This window comes from Mobula birostris, chromosome 9 (genome assembly GCF_030028105.1).
Source record: "Mobula birostris isolate sMobBir1 chromosome 9, sMobBir1.hap1, whole genome shotgun sequence".
Taxonomy (NCBI): Eukaryota; Metazoa; Chordata; class Chondrichthyes; order Myliobatiformes; family Myliobatidae; genus Mobula; species Mobula birostris.
Window position 1 is genome coordinate 109,901,931 of NC_092378.1, and position 20,106 is coordinate 109,922,036.

The window sequence follows — 20,106 nt, forward strand, 5'->3', positions numbered from 1 at the left end:
TTAGGCAAATTCTGAGCCAAATTTCATTCTCTTTTATCTCTAATTATTCATTCCTTATTGTTCTGTTTCATTCTATAGACATCCTTTTAAGCTGCCAATTCCACAGAAAACCCTCCTGCAGGAGACTTTCACTGTAGATAAGAGGAAGATGCATTATTGTTTGGAAGTAAAAGCCTTGGTGAATGAGAAAGAAGAAACTGTTCACACACTCACTCTTGGATACCAGCCTGGAAACCCATTTGTAAGAGACAGAATCAACACAACTTTAAAATGCCTTACTAATATTCCTTAGCCAAAGTCAATATTTACTATAATTTGACTCACTGATTTTTTTAATTGTACTTGTGTTGCACTGCCACAAAGGTTAACTCATTTTTGTTTGTAATTTCAGCCATCCATTTATTTCTGCAGATTGCTGGAAGTGCAGTTAGTGTGACAGTTATACTGTCTGACAAAGCAGTGTAGAGCTGAAATTGGTTAAAAAGATCTTTCCTTTCTTGTTGCATTATGTTTATGTGTCGTGTCCCTGACACAGTAAAGAATCTTGGCTAACTTTTATTAATTTCAGTTTACTCTTCACATTCCAGTTGCTACTTCTAGCCTCAGGACACATACTGTCTTTTGCACTTCTAACATTTTAGTAGAATAATATTTGGAATGCAGGGTATTAAGTTTTATTTTTTTAATACATTGTTATTATATGATAACATATTTCCACTACTTCATTTTACAGGTGTGTGTTGCTTTAATACATCCATATAACGGTGAAGTAATTCCAAAGAACGTGGAAGCCTGCATCAAAACGAAGACTGACCATGTTGTGAGTATGGTTCTGATAACCCTATTCTCAGGTACAATCCATAGGCACTGGATTAGGCCTTTCAATTCTCAAACTAGTTAGTGGCCGGTGTGAACCTCAGCTCCATAGACAACCATCCCTCTTACATCTATGTACTTTGATACCATTACCAATAAAAGCGTTGAAGACAATCAGTCCTTTGAGGTCAAGCAGACTAAATTCCTACTGACCTTTGAATGTAAAGATGCTTCTCATCCAGTTAGATTTCGAAACATAAACTGAAAGGTGACATAACACTGAACAAGGTAAGTAACAAGTCGTAAATTCTAGAGTGTTTGAATCTGCAAGGTTGTTGTCAATAGACAATAGACAGTAGGTACAGGAGTAGGCCATTCAGCCCTTCGAGCGAGCACCACCATTCACTGTGATCATGGCTGATTATCCACAATCAGTACCCTTTTACTGCCTTCTCCCCACATCCCTTCACTCCACTATCTTTAAGAGCTCTATCTAACCCTTTTTTGAAAGAATCCAGAGAATTGGCCTCCACTGCCTTCCGAGGCAGAGCATTCCACAGAACCACAACTCTCTGTGTGAAAAAGTTTTTCCTTACCTCCGTTCTAAATTGTCTACCCCTTATTCTTAAACTGTGGCCTCTGGTTCTGGACTCCCCCAACGTCGGGAACATGTGTCCTGCCTCTAGCATGTCCAATCCCTTAATAATCTTATATGTTTCAATCAGATCCCCTCTCATCCTTCTAAATTCCAGAGTATACAAGCCCAGTCGCTCCAATGTTTCAACATATGACAGTCCCACCATCCTGGGAATTAACCTCGTGAACCTACGCTGCACTCCCTCAATAGCTAGAATGTCCTTCCTCAAATTTGGAGACCAAAACTGCACACAATACTCAGTCCCACAGAAGTATTCTCATGGCTTTATAAACAGAAATTCTAAAGCATTTTGGCTTGGAATTTGCTTAAAATTATAGTAATGTATACACAATGCTTGAATTTATTATTATGTAAGTCAGACAGTAACTTGTGGCAAGTAAGTGATCACCTAAATTCTGGACGAGCTGGTTGAATAGGGCATATATCCCATAGCTGTCCCAGAAATTACTGCAGATTAGCATTATTTTATCATTAAACGTCAAAAATAAGAAACAAAACTTAAAGCAAAATCCTAAATACATTCAGGAGGTCAAATAGCATCTGTGGAGGAAGAAACAGACTTAATATTTTATATCTGGGCAGTTCTTCAGAAGTTTGTTTTAAGTTGCAGAGAGGATCACTGATGGAGAGAAAAGCTGAGATGTGTGCAGTAGGGCAGAGATCACAACTGTCTAGGTAATTGCTTTTGATGTGTTTCAAATATACATTATAAGAAAGGATTGCTTATACCTTGTGGCTGATCTGTCTGGAGGTGCACAAATTGACAAAAATAATTCAAGCAGCACTCTTTAAGAAAAATATATTCTGGAACTGTGAGATGCAGAATACAGGCTATCCCCAGATAATGAATGGGTTCTACTTTTACAGATGTCTATAAACAATTTTGTCCTTAAGTCAGAGAATGCACCAAAATCTCTCACTATTGAGGAGGAGAAGATGGCGGCGCAACGCAGCACGCAGCGGCCACTCCGGTGAATTATATCTGTTATCTGTCAAGTAGGGTGCCGTGCACAATCCTGATTTGGTGGAGACAGACGTGAGAGAACAGAGGAACATCTGGAGAAACTTCTGAAATGCCTTCTTTGCTGCTGCTGCTACTGTGTGATCCAGAATCTCTGGAGCAGAAGGCCCCGAGTCCTTGGCTTTGCTTGTTGCACGGCAGCCGGGGCAGGGTCAAAGCGCTCGGCAGAGAATGGTGCTCAGGAGGCTGTGTCGGAGGGGCTGGTCGGAGGCTCGAAGTTTTCGGATGAACTCAGAGTTGACTGTGGTCGGGTGCTTCCAATGCATCAGCAGTTGTCGGCGCCTGGAGGTTTATGGCAGGGAGAGTTTCTCCCTTTTGCCGCCTGCTATCGGGACTATTGGGAGTCGATCGGAACCTTGAGACTTTTTTTTACCGTGCCCATGGTCTACTCTTTATCAAATTATGGTATTGCTTTGCACTGCTGTGACTATATGTTATAATTATGTGGTCGTGTCAGTGTTAGTCTTTAGTTTGTCCTGTTTTTTTGTGATATCACTCTGGATGCATGCATTCTTAATGCATGCATTTCTAAATGACAATAAACGAGGACTGAGTGTCCTCATAACCTAAAAAAAATATATCGTGGCCATGCTTCCACAGATTAGTAATGAATGGTATTAATGCACGTAAGACTCAAAAGAAAAGAAAGAATAATTGCTAAAAGTGGAGAGAGAGGGGAGAATGGTTCCGCTGTTCATAGCAATGAACAAATGGATGCACATAAGATTTTAGAATTTAATAATGTTTTGGGAGCTTGTTCGTGTGTAGGGGTGTACATGAAGTGGGTGTTCAGAACCTGAGGACAGTCAGTATTGAAATTGCTGGAAATCTGAAATAAAATGAATGAGTAAAACAGCAGCGATAATCGCCCCATCACTCTTTGTTCCGTCTGCCCGACGCCTCCTTACAACTTCAGATATACTTGTTTCCTCACCATCCTGATTCTGGGGAGATCATTGTTTCTCTGCCACAGTCGCTGCCTGACCTGCTGAGCTTTGTTTCCTGCGTTTTCTGTTTTTATTCAAATCTTGAAGTTGATGACTTTTGGAGGGACATGACACCTTCAAAAAAAATCTTCAAATAGGTTAAGCAGGTGGGCACAGAGGTTGAAATTGAAGTTGTAACTGGCTCTGTGACTCAGAAGGGAAGGGGCCAGCGCAGGCAGGCTGTGGTGATAGGGGATTCATTAGTTAGGGGAAGGGACAGGAGGCTCTGTGGGTGAGAACGAGATTCCCGGATAGTATGTTCATTCTCGGGTGCCAGGGTCCAGGGTATCTCGGATGGAGTCCTCAGCATTCTTAAGTGGGAGGGTGAACAGCCAGAGGTTGTAGTCCACGTAGGTACAAATGATATAGGTAGAATGAATGACAAGGTTCTGCACAGGGATTTCAGGGAGTTAGGTGATAAGCTAAAGGGCAGGATTTCCAGGGTAATGATCTCAGGACTACTACCCATGCCACATGCCAGTGAGGCCAGAACTAGAAAGGTTAACTCGTGGCTAAGGAGTTGGAGCAGGAGGGAGAGCATAAGATTTTTGGATCATTGGGCTCTCTTCCTAGGAAGGTGAGAGAGGTACAGAAGGGACAGTTTGCACCTGAACTAGAGGGGGACTAGTATCCTAGCGAGAAGGTTTGTTAATGATGCACAGTGGGGTTTAAACTAGAGTTGTAGGGAGGTGGGAACCAGAGTGCCAGAACAGATAGTGGTGAGTTTGTGGAGGCAGATGTTGGTGACACCTCAGACAAAGTCAGTAATCAAAAGGTTAATCATAGTGCAAACAAGAGAAAACCTGCAGATGCTGGAAATCCAAGCAACACACACAAAATGCTGGAGGAACTCAGCAGGCCAGGCAGCATCTAGGAAAAAAGTACAGTCCTGCTGAAGGGTTTTGGCCTGAACCATTGACTGTACTCTTTTTCTATATGCCGCCTGTCCTGCTGAGTTCCTCCAGCATTTTGTGTGTGTTGAGCATGGTGCACCTAGTGTCCTGAGCTGTGTATATTTCAATGCAAAAAGTATCATAGCAAAGGTGGATGAGCTCAGGGTATATATCAACACCTGGATATTATGACGTTGTAGCCATTAGTGAGACCTGGTGGCAGGATTGGCAGCTCATTATTCCAGAGCTCTGTTGTTTTAAACGTGACAGATTGGGAGGGATTAAAGGAGATAGGATGGTCTTACTAGTCAGGAAAAATGCCACAGCAGTAGTCCGTCAGGACAGGCTGGAAAACTGGACTAGTGAGGTGTTATGGGTAGAACTGAAAAATACGAAAGGTATGACCACATTAATGGGGCTATATTACAGGCTACCGAACAGTCCTAGGGTTTTAGAGGAACAAATTTGTAAGGAAATTGCGGACTGTTGCAAGAAACATAAGGTTGTTATAGTAGATGATTTTAACTTTCCACATACTGACTGGGAATCCCATACTGTAAAAGGACTAGATGGAACAGAGTTTGTCAAACGCATTCAGGGAAGTTTCCTTCATCATTTCTTAGAAGTCCCAATGAAAGAGCATGCGATAGTGGATCTGCTGCTAGGGAATGAGACATGGCAGGTGACAGAAGTTTATGTAAGGGAACACTTTGGATCTAGTAATCACAATTCCATTAGTTTTAAAGTAAATATACAAGGCGATAGGTCTGGTCTGCATGTTGAGATTCTAAATTCGAGAAAGGCTAATTTTGATGGTATCAAAAATAATCTGATAAGTGCGGATTGGGACAGGCTGTTTTCTGGCAAAGCTGTACTTGGAAAGTGGGAGGCCTTCAAAAGTGAAATTTTGAGAGTATAAAGCTTTTATGTGCCTGTCATAATAAAAGGTGAAGATAACAAATGTAGGGAACCTTGGTTTTCAAGAGATATTGAGGCCCAGGTTAAGAGAAAATAGGAGGTGCGCAGCAGGTATACCCAAGTGGGAACAAATGAGTTGTTAATGGAGTACAAGAAGTGCAAGAGAACACTTAAGAAAGAAATCAGGAAGGCTAAAGGAAGGCATAAGGTTGCTCTAGCAGACAAGGTGAAAGAGAATCCTAAGGGATTCTACAGGTATGATGAGAGCAAAAGGATTGCAAGAGACAAAATTGGTCCTCTGGAAGACCAGAATTTAATCCATGTGTAGAGATAAAACAGATGATGGAGATCTTAAATGCATTCTTTGCATCTGTATTTACTCAAAAGACCATTAGAGAGTCTATAGAAGTGAGGCAAAGCAGCATCAACTTCATGGACCCGTTCAGATTACAAAGGAAGAGGTTTTGCTACCCTGAGGCAAATCAGAGTAGATAAATCCTCAGGACCTGACAAGGTGTTCCCTAGGACCCTATGGGAGGCAAGTGTAGAAATTGCCAGGGCCCTAGCAGCAATATTTAAATCATCCTCAGCAACAGGAGAGGTACCAGAGGATTGGAGGATAGCCAGTGGTGTTCTGCTGTTTTCAAAAAAAAGGCTCTAACCAGAAACTAGGAAATTATAGGCCAGTGAGTCTGACATCAGTTGTGGGAAAGTTATTGGAAGGCATTCAAAGGGACCGGATCTCTAAGTACTTGGATAGACATGGACTGATTAAGAATAGTCAGCACGGCTTTGTACGTGGTAGGTCGTGTCTAACAAATCTTAGAGTTTTTTTGAGGAAGTTACCAGGAAAGTAGATGAAGGCAAGGCAGTGGATGTTGTCTATATGTACTTTAGGAAGGCATTTGGCATATGCCATTAGCAAAGCCTCATTGTCTCTCACAGTTGACTCATCTAGTTGTTTCACAAATTCTATTTTTTGCAGCTCTGTGCACAGTTGATACTCAGTGTCTTCACTCATTTCATCAGTACAATGAGCTACAGAGTTATTACTCAGAGGAATTGATTTTAAAATACTGGTATCCATTTTGAGAACAGTGCTGAGCTGATATAGCAGGCATTATTAACCTTTCACCAATTGTATGAGATTTTTCACACTTTGCTATCAATCATGTGAGGTCTCATATTCCCCAAAAATGGTTCCTGACCGCACGTGTGAAGCCGCGATTGCTTTGAACACCTCAAGAGGAATCCACGGGGCCGGGTGTCCTCTGATTGGTTCTATTTGGTTTTGTGCCGCGTCGTATCGTTGTGCAACCTGTTTTCCGCAGATTGGTAGAGAAAGTTGAGAGGGTGTACTTGACTTAATTATTAAACTGCGTGAACTCCTACCGTGCAGTGAGTCAAGGGAAACTGTTGGGCATCCTGGTTGCTAATTTATGCATCCCAAATACTGTTAGTTTGGGTGGTAAGGTCTGATGAGATTTCAGCAGTGTTGTTACAATGATGCTTACTGCCTGCAGAGTTATGGTTCTTCCAATGTTCCAGTGCCTCATCGTTTTTTTTGGAAGTGCCTGCTCTACTAGTGGCTGGTCAAGTCTCATCCCTCAAGTTAGGTGCCACTTAATGCCCCCTGAAGACCCGCGAACGCCCCCTTAGGACACATAACCATCCCTGTTGGGAATCACTGCACCAACCTGATATCTAAGATGATAGGACTGTCCCAAAACAAAATATTGAGTAAGGTTCAAGAATCAGGAAGCAGTGATTTAAAATTCTGGGCACAAGGTGTAAGAGGTACATGAGGAAAATGTTTTACAATAAAGCCTGTATAGGTGATGCGTACCATTGCATTTGAGATAGAATTAGATATATGTGTAGGGGTGAATAATTTGCAGGGTTTTGGGACTGATGAAGTTTCCATAAAAGGAGATTTCACTAACTCAATAAACTGAATTGCTTCCTTCTATGATACTTTGATTCAATGGTTGACCTACACTTAGATCTCCCATATTCCTTTCCAATCAGTGACCTGCAATAATCTCTCAGTTCCCTTTCCAAATCTTCTATTGTTTTGTAAAGCTCTAGAAAGTTTTGGAACAGTATTATAAATTTAATAGTTATGTAGATCCATGAGCTGTCCTGAGAAGTTGAGTTGCTTTAAACTGTGAGCCTTTAGTAATTTTGGAAAAGGCAGACGGGATAGGGTAGATACATAGGATGGTACAGCAGCATGGGCCATGTCACTCGGCCCATATTGTCGTACCTGTCTTGATGCCAATTTATACTAAATGTCCTCTTGTGTATCATCCATAATCTTCCATTCTCTTCATATCCATGTGTCTGTCTAAAAGCCTCGTAAACTCCACCAAACTACCCGATTCTGCTACCACCCCTGTTAACCTTTTCCAGGCACTTATCACTCTGTTTAAAAAACAAAATTGCCCCTCACATCAACTTTAAACTAACCCCCCCCTAACAACACACACACCTTAAAAGCTTGTCCAATGGAGTTTAGGATATCTACCCTGGGGTAGCATCCACCGCTTTACCCTCTTCAAGCAGCTTTGTCACCTCCTCAAAAAATTCAGTTAAGTTTGTAAGTCGTGACCTGCTCCGCACAAAACATGTTGACTGTCCATATGCAGGACACGTTTTTCCAAAAGTTCATGAATCCTATTGCTCAGTGTCCCCTCCAATTACTTCCCTACCGCAGACATGAGGCTTGCTGGCCTATAACTACCTAGCTTATCCCTATTTCCTTAAACAAAGGCACATTTCCTACTCTCCAGTTCTCCGGGACCCTGTCTGTAGCTGGTGAAAGGATTTTCAAGACCAAGCACGGTTCCTCAAATACAGTTTTACCTTATTGCATTTGTTAAGTCGTGAGTCTGGAAATCCCTCTTGATTAAAAACAGACGACACTCACATGAGGTTGGCAGCTGAATTAGAACAAAAATGGCAGCAGTGTAAAGCATTTTCTAATGGTAATTTATTTCTTATGCTAAACTATGTGGAATAAAGTGTTTACTGTCCTGTTTGAATAATTTTATCATAGTTTTTATTTAAATCAGTATTTAAAACTAGTACCATGGAAGATATTTATTTGGGTTACTGGCAGCAGAGAGTTAAATATTAGTTTTGTTCATTATTAGTTTCTTTTTACATGCTGTTTTTGATTTCTATTTTTTTATTGTATGGAAGTACAGGTACTAATATCTGGAATGATCTGTGCCAACAGGCAACATTTGAGGCAGAAGCCACAATGAAAATCAACAAAAGAGATGCATTGACATTCCATGGACAGTATCAGAATAAATCAACTGACACAGATTTTTGGTACCTTGTACATTTTGATGCAGACCATAGTTTACAGGTACACTGAAATCCTATATAATGTAGTTTGGTTTGTAGTTCACTGCCAGGTATGTGTATTCCTTGATTCAAGAACTTTCAATTTGTGCGTTTGTATTGTAATACCATTTACTTTTTGTTCATTTATAGCTTTATCTGTTGCTATTATGGAATAGTACCACACATTCCATGCATAGAAATGCATTTCACCGAAATTCTCACAATGCATTTTGCTCTCACTTTTTCCATATACAATATATAATTTTAGCTAATGTTTCCCAGGATTGCACCAAGGAATAACAGTACTAGCAAAATTGTGGAAACGTTTTTTGTTTCTAATTTCTCATTTCTTTTTAATGAACAGCTACAAGTTCCACATATGTTAAAGCTAGATGGAGAATTGTTTATGATGCAGAGCAAGAATGAAAGTTTTAATTATGGAGCTAATTGCAAATTTGCCATCAACAAGCTGGATACCTCCCAGGTAAAAGAAAAAGTGTTGGTTGAACGTTAGGATATTCATTTTATTCCCATATGAAAAACTTTGGTGGTAACTAACTCCTTACAGCAGCTGATTAACCCTGTGCTTCCTGGAAAGAATGCAAGATTTAGCGCAAGGTGTGCATGTGAGTTCAATTTCAACATCTAAGAGAAGTTTGGGTAGGTACATGGATGGTAGGGGTATGGAAGGCAATTGGCCCAGTGCAGGTTAATCAGAGTAAGCAGCTTAAACAGATGGGCCAAAGGGCCTGTTCCTGTGCTGTAATTTTCAATGACTCTCTGACTATGCAAACTCAAACATCTTGCATGGTGGCCTCAGTATTTTCAGACCATCAAACCTTTTGTGGGCCTTTTCCGGAGTTCAAGCATGCTTTTATCTTTGTTCTTCCATTGTGTGCATTTATGGAATGAATGCTGCTGAATGATTTCATGACACTGCATCTTGAACTTGCCCGATACAGGAGCATGAGGACTGAGCACAGCTGTAGTTCATCTGGGTACTCAGCAGGCAATACTTCACATATTCCTCAATTCGTTCCACTTCAGGAACATACTCAATTCACCCTCAGATGTGCTGATAGAATAATTTCTCTAATGCTTCTTTTTAACACTATGAAGTAATCTCTCATCCTCAATTGCATATCAACTCTCTCAGGATGAGGTACTGTCTGTATGCTTTTCAGGAGTGGGTGAAACATAAGATGTACTCTTTAAAATTCACTTAAGATCAATCCTGGTTCTTGTATTCTCCATTGTAAAAATGCACATGAATAATAATAACGAACTATACAGTGCGACTACCCCCTTACTTCACAGCTCCCTTCCAGCAAAGCCAGTTTTAGTGTCAGTATTCACTGTGAGAGTAGCAAGCCTATATACAGACCAAAGAATCATCACTGATAAATGTTGTGAAGTTTGTTGTTTTGCAGCAGCATCATTAACAAATACTATAAACTAATAATAAGAAATATAAAAAATAAATAGTGCAAAAAGGGAGCAAATTTGTGAGGTAGAGTTCATGGACATACAGAAGTGTGATGGTGTAGGGGAAAGAAGTTGTTCCTAAACGCTGAGTGCGTGTCTTCAGACTTCTGTACCTCGTTCCTGATGGTAGTAATGTAAAGAGGGCATTTCCTGGGAGGTGGGGGTCCTGAATGACAGATGCCGCCTTTTTGAGGCATCATCTTTTGAAGATCTCCTTGATAGTGGGGAGGCTAGTTCCCAAGGTAGAGCTGGTTGAGTTTACTGCTTTCTGCAGCTTCGTCTGACCCTGGGCAGTGGCCCTCCATACCAGACAGTGGTGCAGTCTGTTAAAATGCTTTTTACAGTACATCTATAGAAGTTTGCTGGAGTTACATTCTAAATCTCCTTAAAATCCAAATAAAATATAGCTGCTCGCGTGCCTTCTTTTTGATTGCTTCAATGTGTTGGGCCCAGGATGAATATCTGAGAAGTTGGCACCCAAGAACTTGAGATTACTGACCCTTTCCAGGCCTGATCCCACAATGAGGACTGGTACGTGTTCTCCCAATTCCCCCTTCCTGAAGTCAGGAACCCCCCGATGCTAATGGCTCAACAAAACACGACATGGTGCATTCAGCGCCAAATGAATGATCAGGGTAATACTTCAGTATCATTGATTGGTTCATTGAAGATAACCCATCACAGGGTTATCTCAATCTTGCTTCTCTGTAATTTTTTACATTTGTTTTGCCATCTCTAAATGTACTCCTTTGACAGGGTATCTGTTCGTAACTTATTGGTTTTCCTACAATGGCATGTACAAGACAGATGTAGGCCCTTCCTTTTATCAGCTTCAGAGAGGCTTCCATTCACCATCAATCCTTGATTGCATCAAAGAATGAATGGTAACTTGGTGTCATTACTCTACCTGCCTTGTTCTCCACTGTCCTCTGTGGTAAATTTCCGTAAAGTATTTGAAAGCACAGATGAAGACATAGAAAATTACTCTTCCATCCATCTATACTGGGTTTCTCAGTTGCTTGCTTAGTTTAATGACATCCCACTATTTTGAATATCTTTAAACACCTTAAAAAAAGATTTGTTAAATTATATTTTTGTTGCATAAAATATATCTGAAAAAGTCCTTTTCTTATCATGATAATATATTCAGATGTAGAATTTCATTTAATTGGTGAAATTATCATTCTTGGAATAAATACTGAATCTATTCTAAGTTATGAAGTCTTTATCATTAAAACTGGCCTTCAACAATTAAACTGCTTTTTTAAATGCTCTTATAGTAGTTCTTTAATGTGATTTATTATTGACCATTTTTATTCAACCAGTTTTCTGTTCAGATGAATGGCTCTTCTAATGAGATACAAGTTTATTCCAAGTTTATTCAGCCCCACCAATCACCAGTACCATACACTTTCCAGGTAACTACCTTACATGCTCTGTATCAAATAGCTTGAGTAGATCCCCAACCTTTTTTGCACCGCGGACCGGTTTAATATTGACAATATTCTTGCGGACCTGTCGGCCGGGACACGGGGGGGCAGTGTGCAAGTAGGGTTAAACTCACCTCAACATATATTTTACAGTTAGGGTTGCCAACGTTCTCACTCCCAAATAAGGGACAAAAGTAGCAGTCAAATCCTGGGACACTTATGTTTACCCCAGGAAAGACCACCATGACCATGAAGTCTTGCGCGGGCACCTGTGTGAGCATGCATGACATGCGCATGTGATGTGCGCATGCGCATATGTGCCGATTTTTTCCCCCCACAAGTCAGTTTTGCCTTCATCTTCCTGACTATACTGTACATACATTATTTCTACTTTATATAGGCTGTGTATTTATTATATCATTCCTGCTTTTACTATATGTTAGTGTTATTTATTTTAGGTTTTATGTGTTATTTAGTATAATTTGTTAGGTTAGTTTTTGGCTCTGGGAATGCTTAAAAATGTTTCCCATATAAATTAATGGTAATTGCTTCTTCGCTTTACGCCATTTCGACACAAAAGGTTTCATAGGAACGCTCTACCTTAGCGGGGGAAATACAGGACAAGGGTGGTCCCGTATGGGACAAACCAATTTAGCTGAATATACAGGATGTCCCGGCAAATACGGGACAGTTGGCAACCCTATGTTCAAGTTCAACAGTGCGTGACTGGGAATGAGGAAAGGTGCAGCTGACTCATATCGTTTCCTCACGGCCCGGTAGCACATGCTTTGCGGCCTGGTATCGGTCCACGGCCCGGTGGTTGGGGACCGCTGGAATAGATTATTGTTTGGGAGCAACACAGAAGGGCAAATGGAGTAGGTAAAATTCTAAGATAGAAACAGAACCAATTTGATTTTCCTCCCGTACTTTTTGGGGAAATGAAAGTGCTATGATTCTATAAGGGATAATAATTACTTTTGATGTATAGTCACTCTTTGTAGGCAAATAGAAAGCTAATTAGCACACAACAGTATAGCAAGGTCTGATAATAACAATGAGATGGAAGCCTTGTTATTGAGGACTGAATGAGAGACAGCAAAATTCTTAAAAAGTAATTAGAGTCTTACTGGTCTATAACCTGTAAGCCAACTAATCAAACAAGTGAGCAGTATATCTTGCAGATTAATTTTCAAAAGTTAAAATTAGTACAGTAAACTAATGAGGTGATTCCTTTACTATGACTTGCTACAAGTCAAACTAATTAGCTTTAATCTGATTTAACACTGGAAATGTTCTCTATATAAACAGGCCTATGCAACAGCAAAGAATTATGGTGAGACTAATTACAATGGCACGTTCTATTTACACTGCAATGGTAAAGACTTAATGGTAATGGAGTTTGATGTTGTGAATGAGAATGAAAGGGATGTCGGGATTCTGGGCATTAAAGCTGCTCTTCGTCAGAGCTTGCTGGCTGGACCTATGAACAACCTATTTCAGATAACAGGGAAGACATATGGTTCAAGGTAAATTGTGCAAAGTCTGTTCTAGAGAAATTTCAATGTGCTTTTCAGAACTTCCGTTAAAAGATTCATAATTGTGCTGGCATTTAAGTAGTTTTCCCACTCCATTGCGCCAATAAGTGTTAGCACTCTAGATGCAGATTTGCTTCCAATTTAAGCATCACAAGTGTTAATTTAACTATAATTCACACTCAGCAAATAGGGTAGCATGGTAGTTCCTGCATTGAATATGCAGAGTGGGTATTATTACGCTTTATGCAGCAGTGATTCTGGCCCAGGAAAATCCAGCTAATGCACGAATGGGAAACCTAGTTTCCCCATCAGCACATTATCTCTACTTGTCCCACAATATTTGAAAGGGCTCTCAAAGATTTTCAGGTTATTTGGTGATTGATTACAGCTCCGCATTCAGCACTGTCATCCCCTCAAAACTAATCAGTAAGCTCCAAGACCTAGGCCTGACTCTCCTTGTGCAACTGGATCCTCAGTTTCTTCACTTGTGGACCCCACTGATTTCAGATTAGCAACAACATTTCCTCCACAATCACCACCAGCACTGGTGCATCACAAGGCTGTGAGCTTCACCCCCTGCTCTGCCATCTTTATACATATGTCTGTGAGGCTGAGCACAATTCCAATGCCATATTCAAGTTTGTAGACCATACCACTGTTGATGGCCAAATTAATGTCAACTTCCAGCAACCATTCCTCCCTTCCTCATTGAGAATCTATGTCTGCCTTAAAAATTTTCAAAGCCTCTGATGCAATTGGCATAATACTTGAAACAGAATTCCCTTCCTTAATGGACACAGATCATTGAGAAAGAGAATACCAAAGACCCACAGTCCTCACAACGTATCTCATTTCTGTCTGACTGGGAGTACAGAGTATACAAGATGCAGAGCCTTTTCTTTTTAAATGGTTCTAGCTTCTCTTAGAAAAGGAAACATCCTCTTGAAGGAGGATTGGCATACCTTAGGATCTTAATAATTAAGAACATTTTAAAAAAGAATTTCATTCAATAAGGGTTGGGGCTGTTTAGAAGGCTATTCTGATGGATGAAGATCAGGCTTTCAGGTAAGCCAAATGATACCTCTTGCATCTCATTACTTGTCCACCAACCTTCACTTGTAGGCTGCCCAGTCAAGTCCTAATCTTCTTCCGCTGGTCCTTAGTTTAGAGATCTTGAGCTGGTTATTTAGGAACCATGTTTTAGTACAGTCTTGTGGGAAATTCCCAATGCACATAGTGAACTTTTGTCTCCTTATGGAAATTGTTTCCAATACTGTGCTAGTTGCATTTTGTATAAAGCATGTCAACTTTGGGGGAAAAATAATCTGAACCATATTTAGAAAGAATTTAATACAAATTTGACTCAAGAAAGTGGGCTTTTTCTCATCTTTTGAGCCTCTAACTGGTAAAGTAAAGGTTATTTTTTATGACAGGTCCATAAAAAAAATTAGGTATTCTATAATCATTCTCCCGTTTAAAGTTTTTCACATAGACTTTACTCAAACAGTGCAAACTTTGCAGATTTTGAGAATTATTTATCTGATGGACTAACACACAAATTTTGCCTGATTTTAGATTCCTACTAATTTCCATTCTGCGGTTTGATGAGAAAGCTATTGATGTGGATTTTATGGGTTTGAAAGAATACCAGGAAGGTTTGCTTATGTCATTGACTGGAACCTTTCAGCACAATATGAATAACGGGCTGAAAATCCCACAATTCTTGCATCTGGATGCAACTTTAAAACAACAGAATAATACCAATAAAGGTAATTTATCAACAGTTGTTTACACCATTTATTACTGCCTTAAAGATTACTTTGTTTTGACTTGTAGGTTTGTACTTTATATTGTGCATGTTGGATTTGTGTAATTTTCAGCCAGTTGTTTAATTTTCTACCTATGATATCAGATATACATAGAGTTTTATTGCTAACAGTGACGTCACCTGCACAGCCATGCATTTTACAAAAGCACAATGTGTCTTCCTGTACACGTAGAAACCAGCACATACTCGCCCGTACCAGGTGTAAATTAGGTCAGGCTTCTGCAGGTATTCTTAGTTACCTGCACAAATCATTAACTCAACTTTACACAATGCAGAAACACCAAAGGAAAAGCCCAACTGAGTCAGAATGAGGGTTTATGACATTTTTTGATAAATATTTAAGTGTTGAGATAATGAAATATCTTATTTGTAACTCATGACAATTTAGTCTGTGCCTTCTCACAGAACTTGCCTCATGAATGGATTTGATAAAGCTGATCTGTCTGTTTAGAGTTGTTGTGCTGAGGTCAGCTCACTTATATGATTCTCTCTATTATGTTTTGTAACTTCAAACCATTAAATTAATTCAAAGGATGACATGGGAGCCCAAAATGTCAAACTTTGAGTCAAACTTTGGGTTGGCTTTAAGTGAGGTGGGTATGACATCAATTTCTATGTATAACCCATAATGAATTATTTAAATATACAGGAATGCTGAATCAACCAATTTATACACAATATTACTCAAGCATTACTCAAGTATTAAATACACAGCCCTCACCCCAGATATCCATTATTAAGACCAAGCATGTTTACCACCAGTGGAATGTATGCCTTGGGCTCCCGTGATGTGTGGTGTATAAATAAGAACATTATGCAATGGGATTTAATAATAATGTACTGCAGTAAAAGGCTTTGTAATAAACCACTAATTAGTGTGTAACTCGTGAACAATAAATCCAATACAACTGTAAATTTGCCTGAATAGAAGAGTGTAAAAATGTTGATTGTCAATTGGTTGCTCGTGTAGCATCTTTTCTGATCTCCATTTATTCATTATAACCCACACCATCACCTTGACCACCCCCCCCGAATCCCCCACACCCCATCACCACTACCTTATTCCTCGAATACTGCTGTAATTGACCACAATCATCTGCATTAATTAATTATTGGAATTAATTTATTATAAATGAAATGAAAGTTCGGGCTAATAACATGAATTGATCTCACTCCTCATATGCACTCATCTCAGGTTCCACACATCTAACAAGCCCAGATTTGAATAATTTCATCATATGCAGCTAATTGTGGCAATTTGAATAAGCTTCAAATTATTTGCATATTTACTATTTTTTTAGAACAGAGCTCTTCCATTTGAAAAAAAAATCATACTAATCTCAACAAGAAATTTGATTTTGATTTAGCTTCAGTTTGTGGCACTATTATTTTTCATCTCTGTATTCAGTAAAATGTTTGTTGTAATGGCATTGTTAAAATATGTAAACATTTCCCTCAATGATACCATTTGTGATGGTTTGCACTGTAGGATATGTTTAGAAAACTCGCTAGATGTAATAATCAAGACAGCTAAGTCAGCTTGCCATTTGCACCTTTGTTACAGAGGGGCTTGGGGCCCTGATATTATCTCAAGGATTATGTTGACCCTTGGGAACAAATGATGTCAATTTTCAAGATTCGAAGTTACAGATTTTGACCTTGGCAACCCCAGTTTTAATGGGCTATTTTAAACATTTCCTGGGCCAAAATATCAGCCTGGAATGTCTCCCCTCCCACCCACGAGACTCACCAGTACCAGTCTGCAAGTTGGTACCTGGTGTTATGGAATCACTAACTTTGAATTTGTGTCCTTTGCATCCATGGAAATCAATACAACATGAACCTCCATTCTGAAGGTCCACAGCATTCTGAAGTGAAGTTCATCCAAAGACTCTGGTATGTTTCAGATCAAGTTGCAGGATGATTGCAAAAACACTAGAAAGGATACAGAGGGTAGCTATAATGCTGCAGAAAGGTTGGGAAGGCTGAGTTGTTCACGTTAGTTCGAAGAAGCTGGGGAGAGATTTAATTAATATATAAAGATATAAGAGAGATCTAGATGGAATGCCTAACAAGGGTTATTTCTAAGAGCTCTGTAGCCTATATCTAGCAGGCACTGTTGAGGTAATTGATTAGATGTGTCAGAGGCTGTTAAGGGAAAAAAACTATTCATACAATGCTGGGTGCCGGAAACTTTGTGCAAAAGCATGTTAAAAACAAAAATCTTTCTATCACATCAACTAACACTTGGATCAGTGCTTGATGTGTGAGAACCTACAATATTTCGTACCAGGGCTTCAGATCATTCCTACTCCCTCCCCCCTTTCAGGCAATGAGTTCCAGCTCCCTACAGTCCTGGATGAAATCATATTTCTTCATCTCCTCTTTAACTTGCCTGTAGGTGGTATCAAAACCAAAAATATCTAACCACATGCTATCGAGTTCCTTTCAACATGAACTCACTCTGAAGCAGTGATGTTCTAGAATGATTCGTGTTAAAGTTGTTGCCACCAATAAACCTGTAAGTATACAGGAGTGAGTGTGGGTAACTTTTGGCGTAAAGTCCCCGGTAATCAGAACGAAATCTTAGATGCCTCTGAGAACATATGCTGATCATTGTTGATCATTTTACTATGGATTGCCCTGATGAGAGGCAATAATATTGCCTGGAGATTTGTTGAATTTCCAATTAAATGAAAAGCAAATTATAAGACCCTTTCGAGAAACTCGTGGCTGTATCCATAGTTTAGCGATGCAACCTGGTAATATCTGATTATTTCATTCACATTTCCTTATGCCAGTCACTCCATTGAATTTCTGCTGGCTGTTACTTATTTTTTTCAGACTAACTTGGATCAAGAGCAATCCTTCAGTTTGGATTTCACAATTGCTTCTGGAAGTGTTGTCAGTCTTGATGAGTTTAGCTGTAAAATGTGTTTTATGCATTATTGAGGGCATGCTAGCAGAATACTGCATCTGAGATATATTTTTTTAAAAGATGGAATATGTTTATGGAGAAAACATTGGAGTTATTATTGGGGTCAATGACCTTTCAACACAACTGGTTTGTGGAAAGGTAATTGGTCCTTTTAGGTCCTTTCAAAGGAATGCAGGTTCTCTATAGTCCTGTATTTGAAAATTGGCATCAACATTTGGATATGCAAACACGAGGAAATCTGCAGACACTGGAATTTCAAGCAACACACATAAAAGTTGCTGGTGAACGCAGCAGGCCAGGCAGCATCTCTAGGAAGAGGTACAGTTGACGTTTCGGGCCGAGACCCTTCATCAGGCCTGCTGCGTTCACCAGCAACTTTTATGTGTGTTGATCAACATTTGAATGTTACCTTTATGAGAATGTAATGCTTTATATCCAATTTTAAAGTAAGCAAGTTGAATGGTAAGTAAGAAACCATGGACAAAGGTATTGAGCTAAATCTTCTGTCCAGGTGCTAGTACTTCTGCCAGACTTCACTGTGTTTCTCCATGGATACCGCATTGCAGGTGCAGGCTTGAACTGAAGGTGACAACTTCTGATCTGATACTTGTATTGCTGGCTTTCCTGTGTTGTATCAACAAGTTTCTCATGGGCCCTTAGAGTGCAGCATGAGCCCCTGCAAACTCTGGGAAGTCTGAGTGTGTGTATATACTGAGGACAATAGACCGGTTCCTTTCAAATGAATGGGCGAAATAGGCTGCCAAGTAAATTTTTGGGGCTTTTAAATTTGTTACACTCGTGAATTTCATTATTTCCATATGTAATTTTAGTATGTTTTAAATAATTTTAAATTCTTAATCTCTAATATTTCCTGGTTGGTTTTGAATATGAATGAATGCCAAAGGCATTTATAAATGTTCAATTTCATTGACAACTTTGACAGCTGGTAAACTTGGAAGTGGTGCTACAGCAGAACCACCAGCGAGTGGAGTCCCAGGCCATACCCTTCTGTAGGGATTTGACCTGCCACTGAAAGACTAAGTGAGAAAGAAGCATTACAGGCTCCCAGCAATCTCTGGACAGGAAACGTTCTGCCCTATACTTTCTCCTTGCCACAATGATCCTGTTTCATCCCAGTTGTTAATAATATTTACTTACTTCATCTTTGCTTACAGCATTGTTTTGAATTACTTATTTTGTTTTCATGGTCCATTGCAGGTGACCTGAAAATTGAAGTTGGAGACGTCCTTTACTGGCTGCACCTTCAGAATAGCAATACCTTCAGCAGCACCACTGCCCACGAATTGATTCTCACATTGACCCAAAATGGCAGCACAACAATTCCAGCAATGACTGAGTTTAAAGGACAACTGGAGCTGGGCCAAGAATTAAGACTGGGCCAGGCTTGCTGGCAAACTGATAATAGAACAATATGCTTCCAGCTTTTACAGGTGACCAAAACGAATCTGACAAACGTCACTGGCAAAGTATCTCACAATCTGGAAGAACTGATAATGACAGGTATGTGTTTTTTATGGCAGCTGTCAGCCAACTACCTTTATGCATGTTACATGGACCACTGTCCTCTACCAGATCCCTTGTTCTTCAGCCCTTTACCTCTTCCACCTATCACCTTCCAATTTCTCACATCATCCTCTCTACCCACCTTGCCCCCCCCCACCTTCTCACGTGGTCCCACCTATCATCAGCCAGCTTGTATTCCTTCTCCTTCCCCTCCCCCACCACCCTATTCCGGCTTGTGTTCCCTTCCTTTCCAGTCCTGATGCGTGGTCTTGACTCGCAATGCCAACTGTTTTACACCCCTTCGTAGATGCTGCTTGACTTGCTGAGTTCCTCCAGCATTTTTTGTGTGTTGCTCCAGATTTCCAGAATCTTCAGAATCTCTTTTGTCTCTAAGTATAACTCTGTATTAAATATCTTTAAGCCTATTATATGTAGTACAAAAAAAAATCCCATTTTATTTACTAACCTTTGCCTCTTGTGCTAAAAATGTGCAGGATCAAGCTCTTAAAATCATCTTTGGCCCATTGTACATTGTCACTTTTATGTGGCTTTCCAGTTGCAAAGAATTTTAAAGCCAAAGTCTTCCTAAGAAATCCAATTACTCTGCAGCTATTGCTTCCAGATGTGATTACCTCGGGAAGTCTGGTTAGCAGATTAGATATCACACAAATATGCTGTCAGTCAAATGCTCTACAGAAAACACTACCAAATCCAATGCTG

At 39.9% G+C, this 20,106-nt stretch overlaps 1 protein-coding gene across 3 annotated transcripts in view; it reads left to right on the forward strand.

Annotated features, from left to right (window-relative positions):
* LOC140202958 (uncharacterized) overlaps nucleotides 1-20,106 on the forward strand; it is a 228,661-nt gene that overhangs the window by 91,253 nt on the left and 117,302 nt on the right. For all 3 annotated transcript variants that reach the window (XM_072268599.1, XM_072268600.1, XM_072268601.1), the window contains exons 22-29: nucleotides 79-241; nucleotides 734-820; nucleotides 8,534-8,668; nucleotides 9,011-9,130; nucleotides 11,457-11,549; nucleotides 12,870-13,087; nucleotides 14,672-14,865; nucleotides 19,081-19,383. In XM_072268599.1, the coding sequence (XP_072124700.1) occupies nucleotides 79-241; nucleotides 734-820; nucleotides 8,534-8,668; nucleotides 9,011-9,130; nucleotides 11,457-11,549; nucleotides 12,870-13,087; nucleotides 14,672-14,865; nucleotides 19,081-19,383 (1,313 nt within the window). The remainder of the gene's footprint in view (nucleotides 1-78; nucleotides 242-733; nucleotides 821-8,533; nucleotides 8,669-9,010; nucleotides 9,131-11,456; nucleotides 11,550-12,869; nucleotides 13,088-14,671; nucleotides 14,866-19,080; nucleotides 19,384-20,106) is intronic.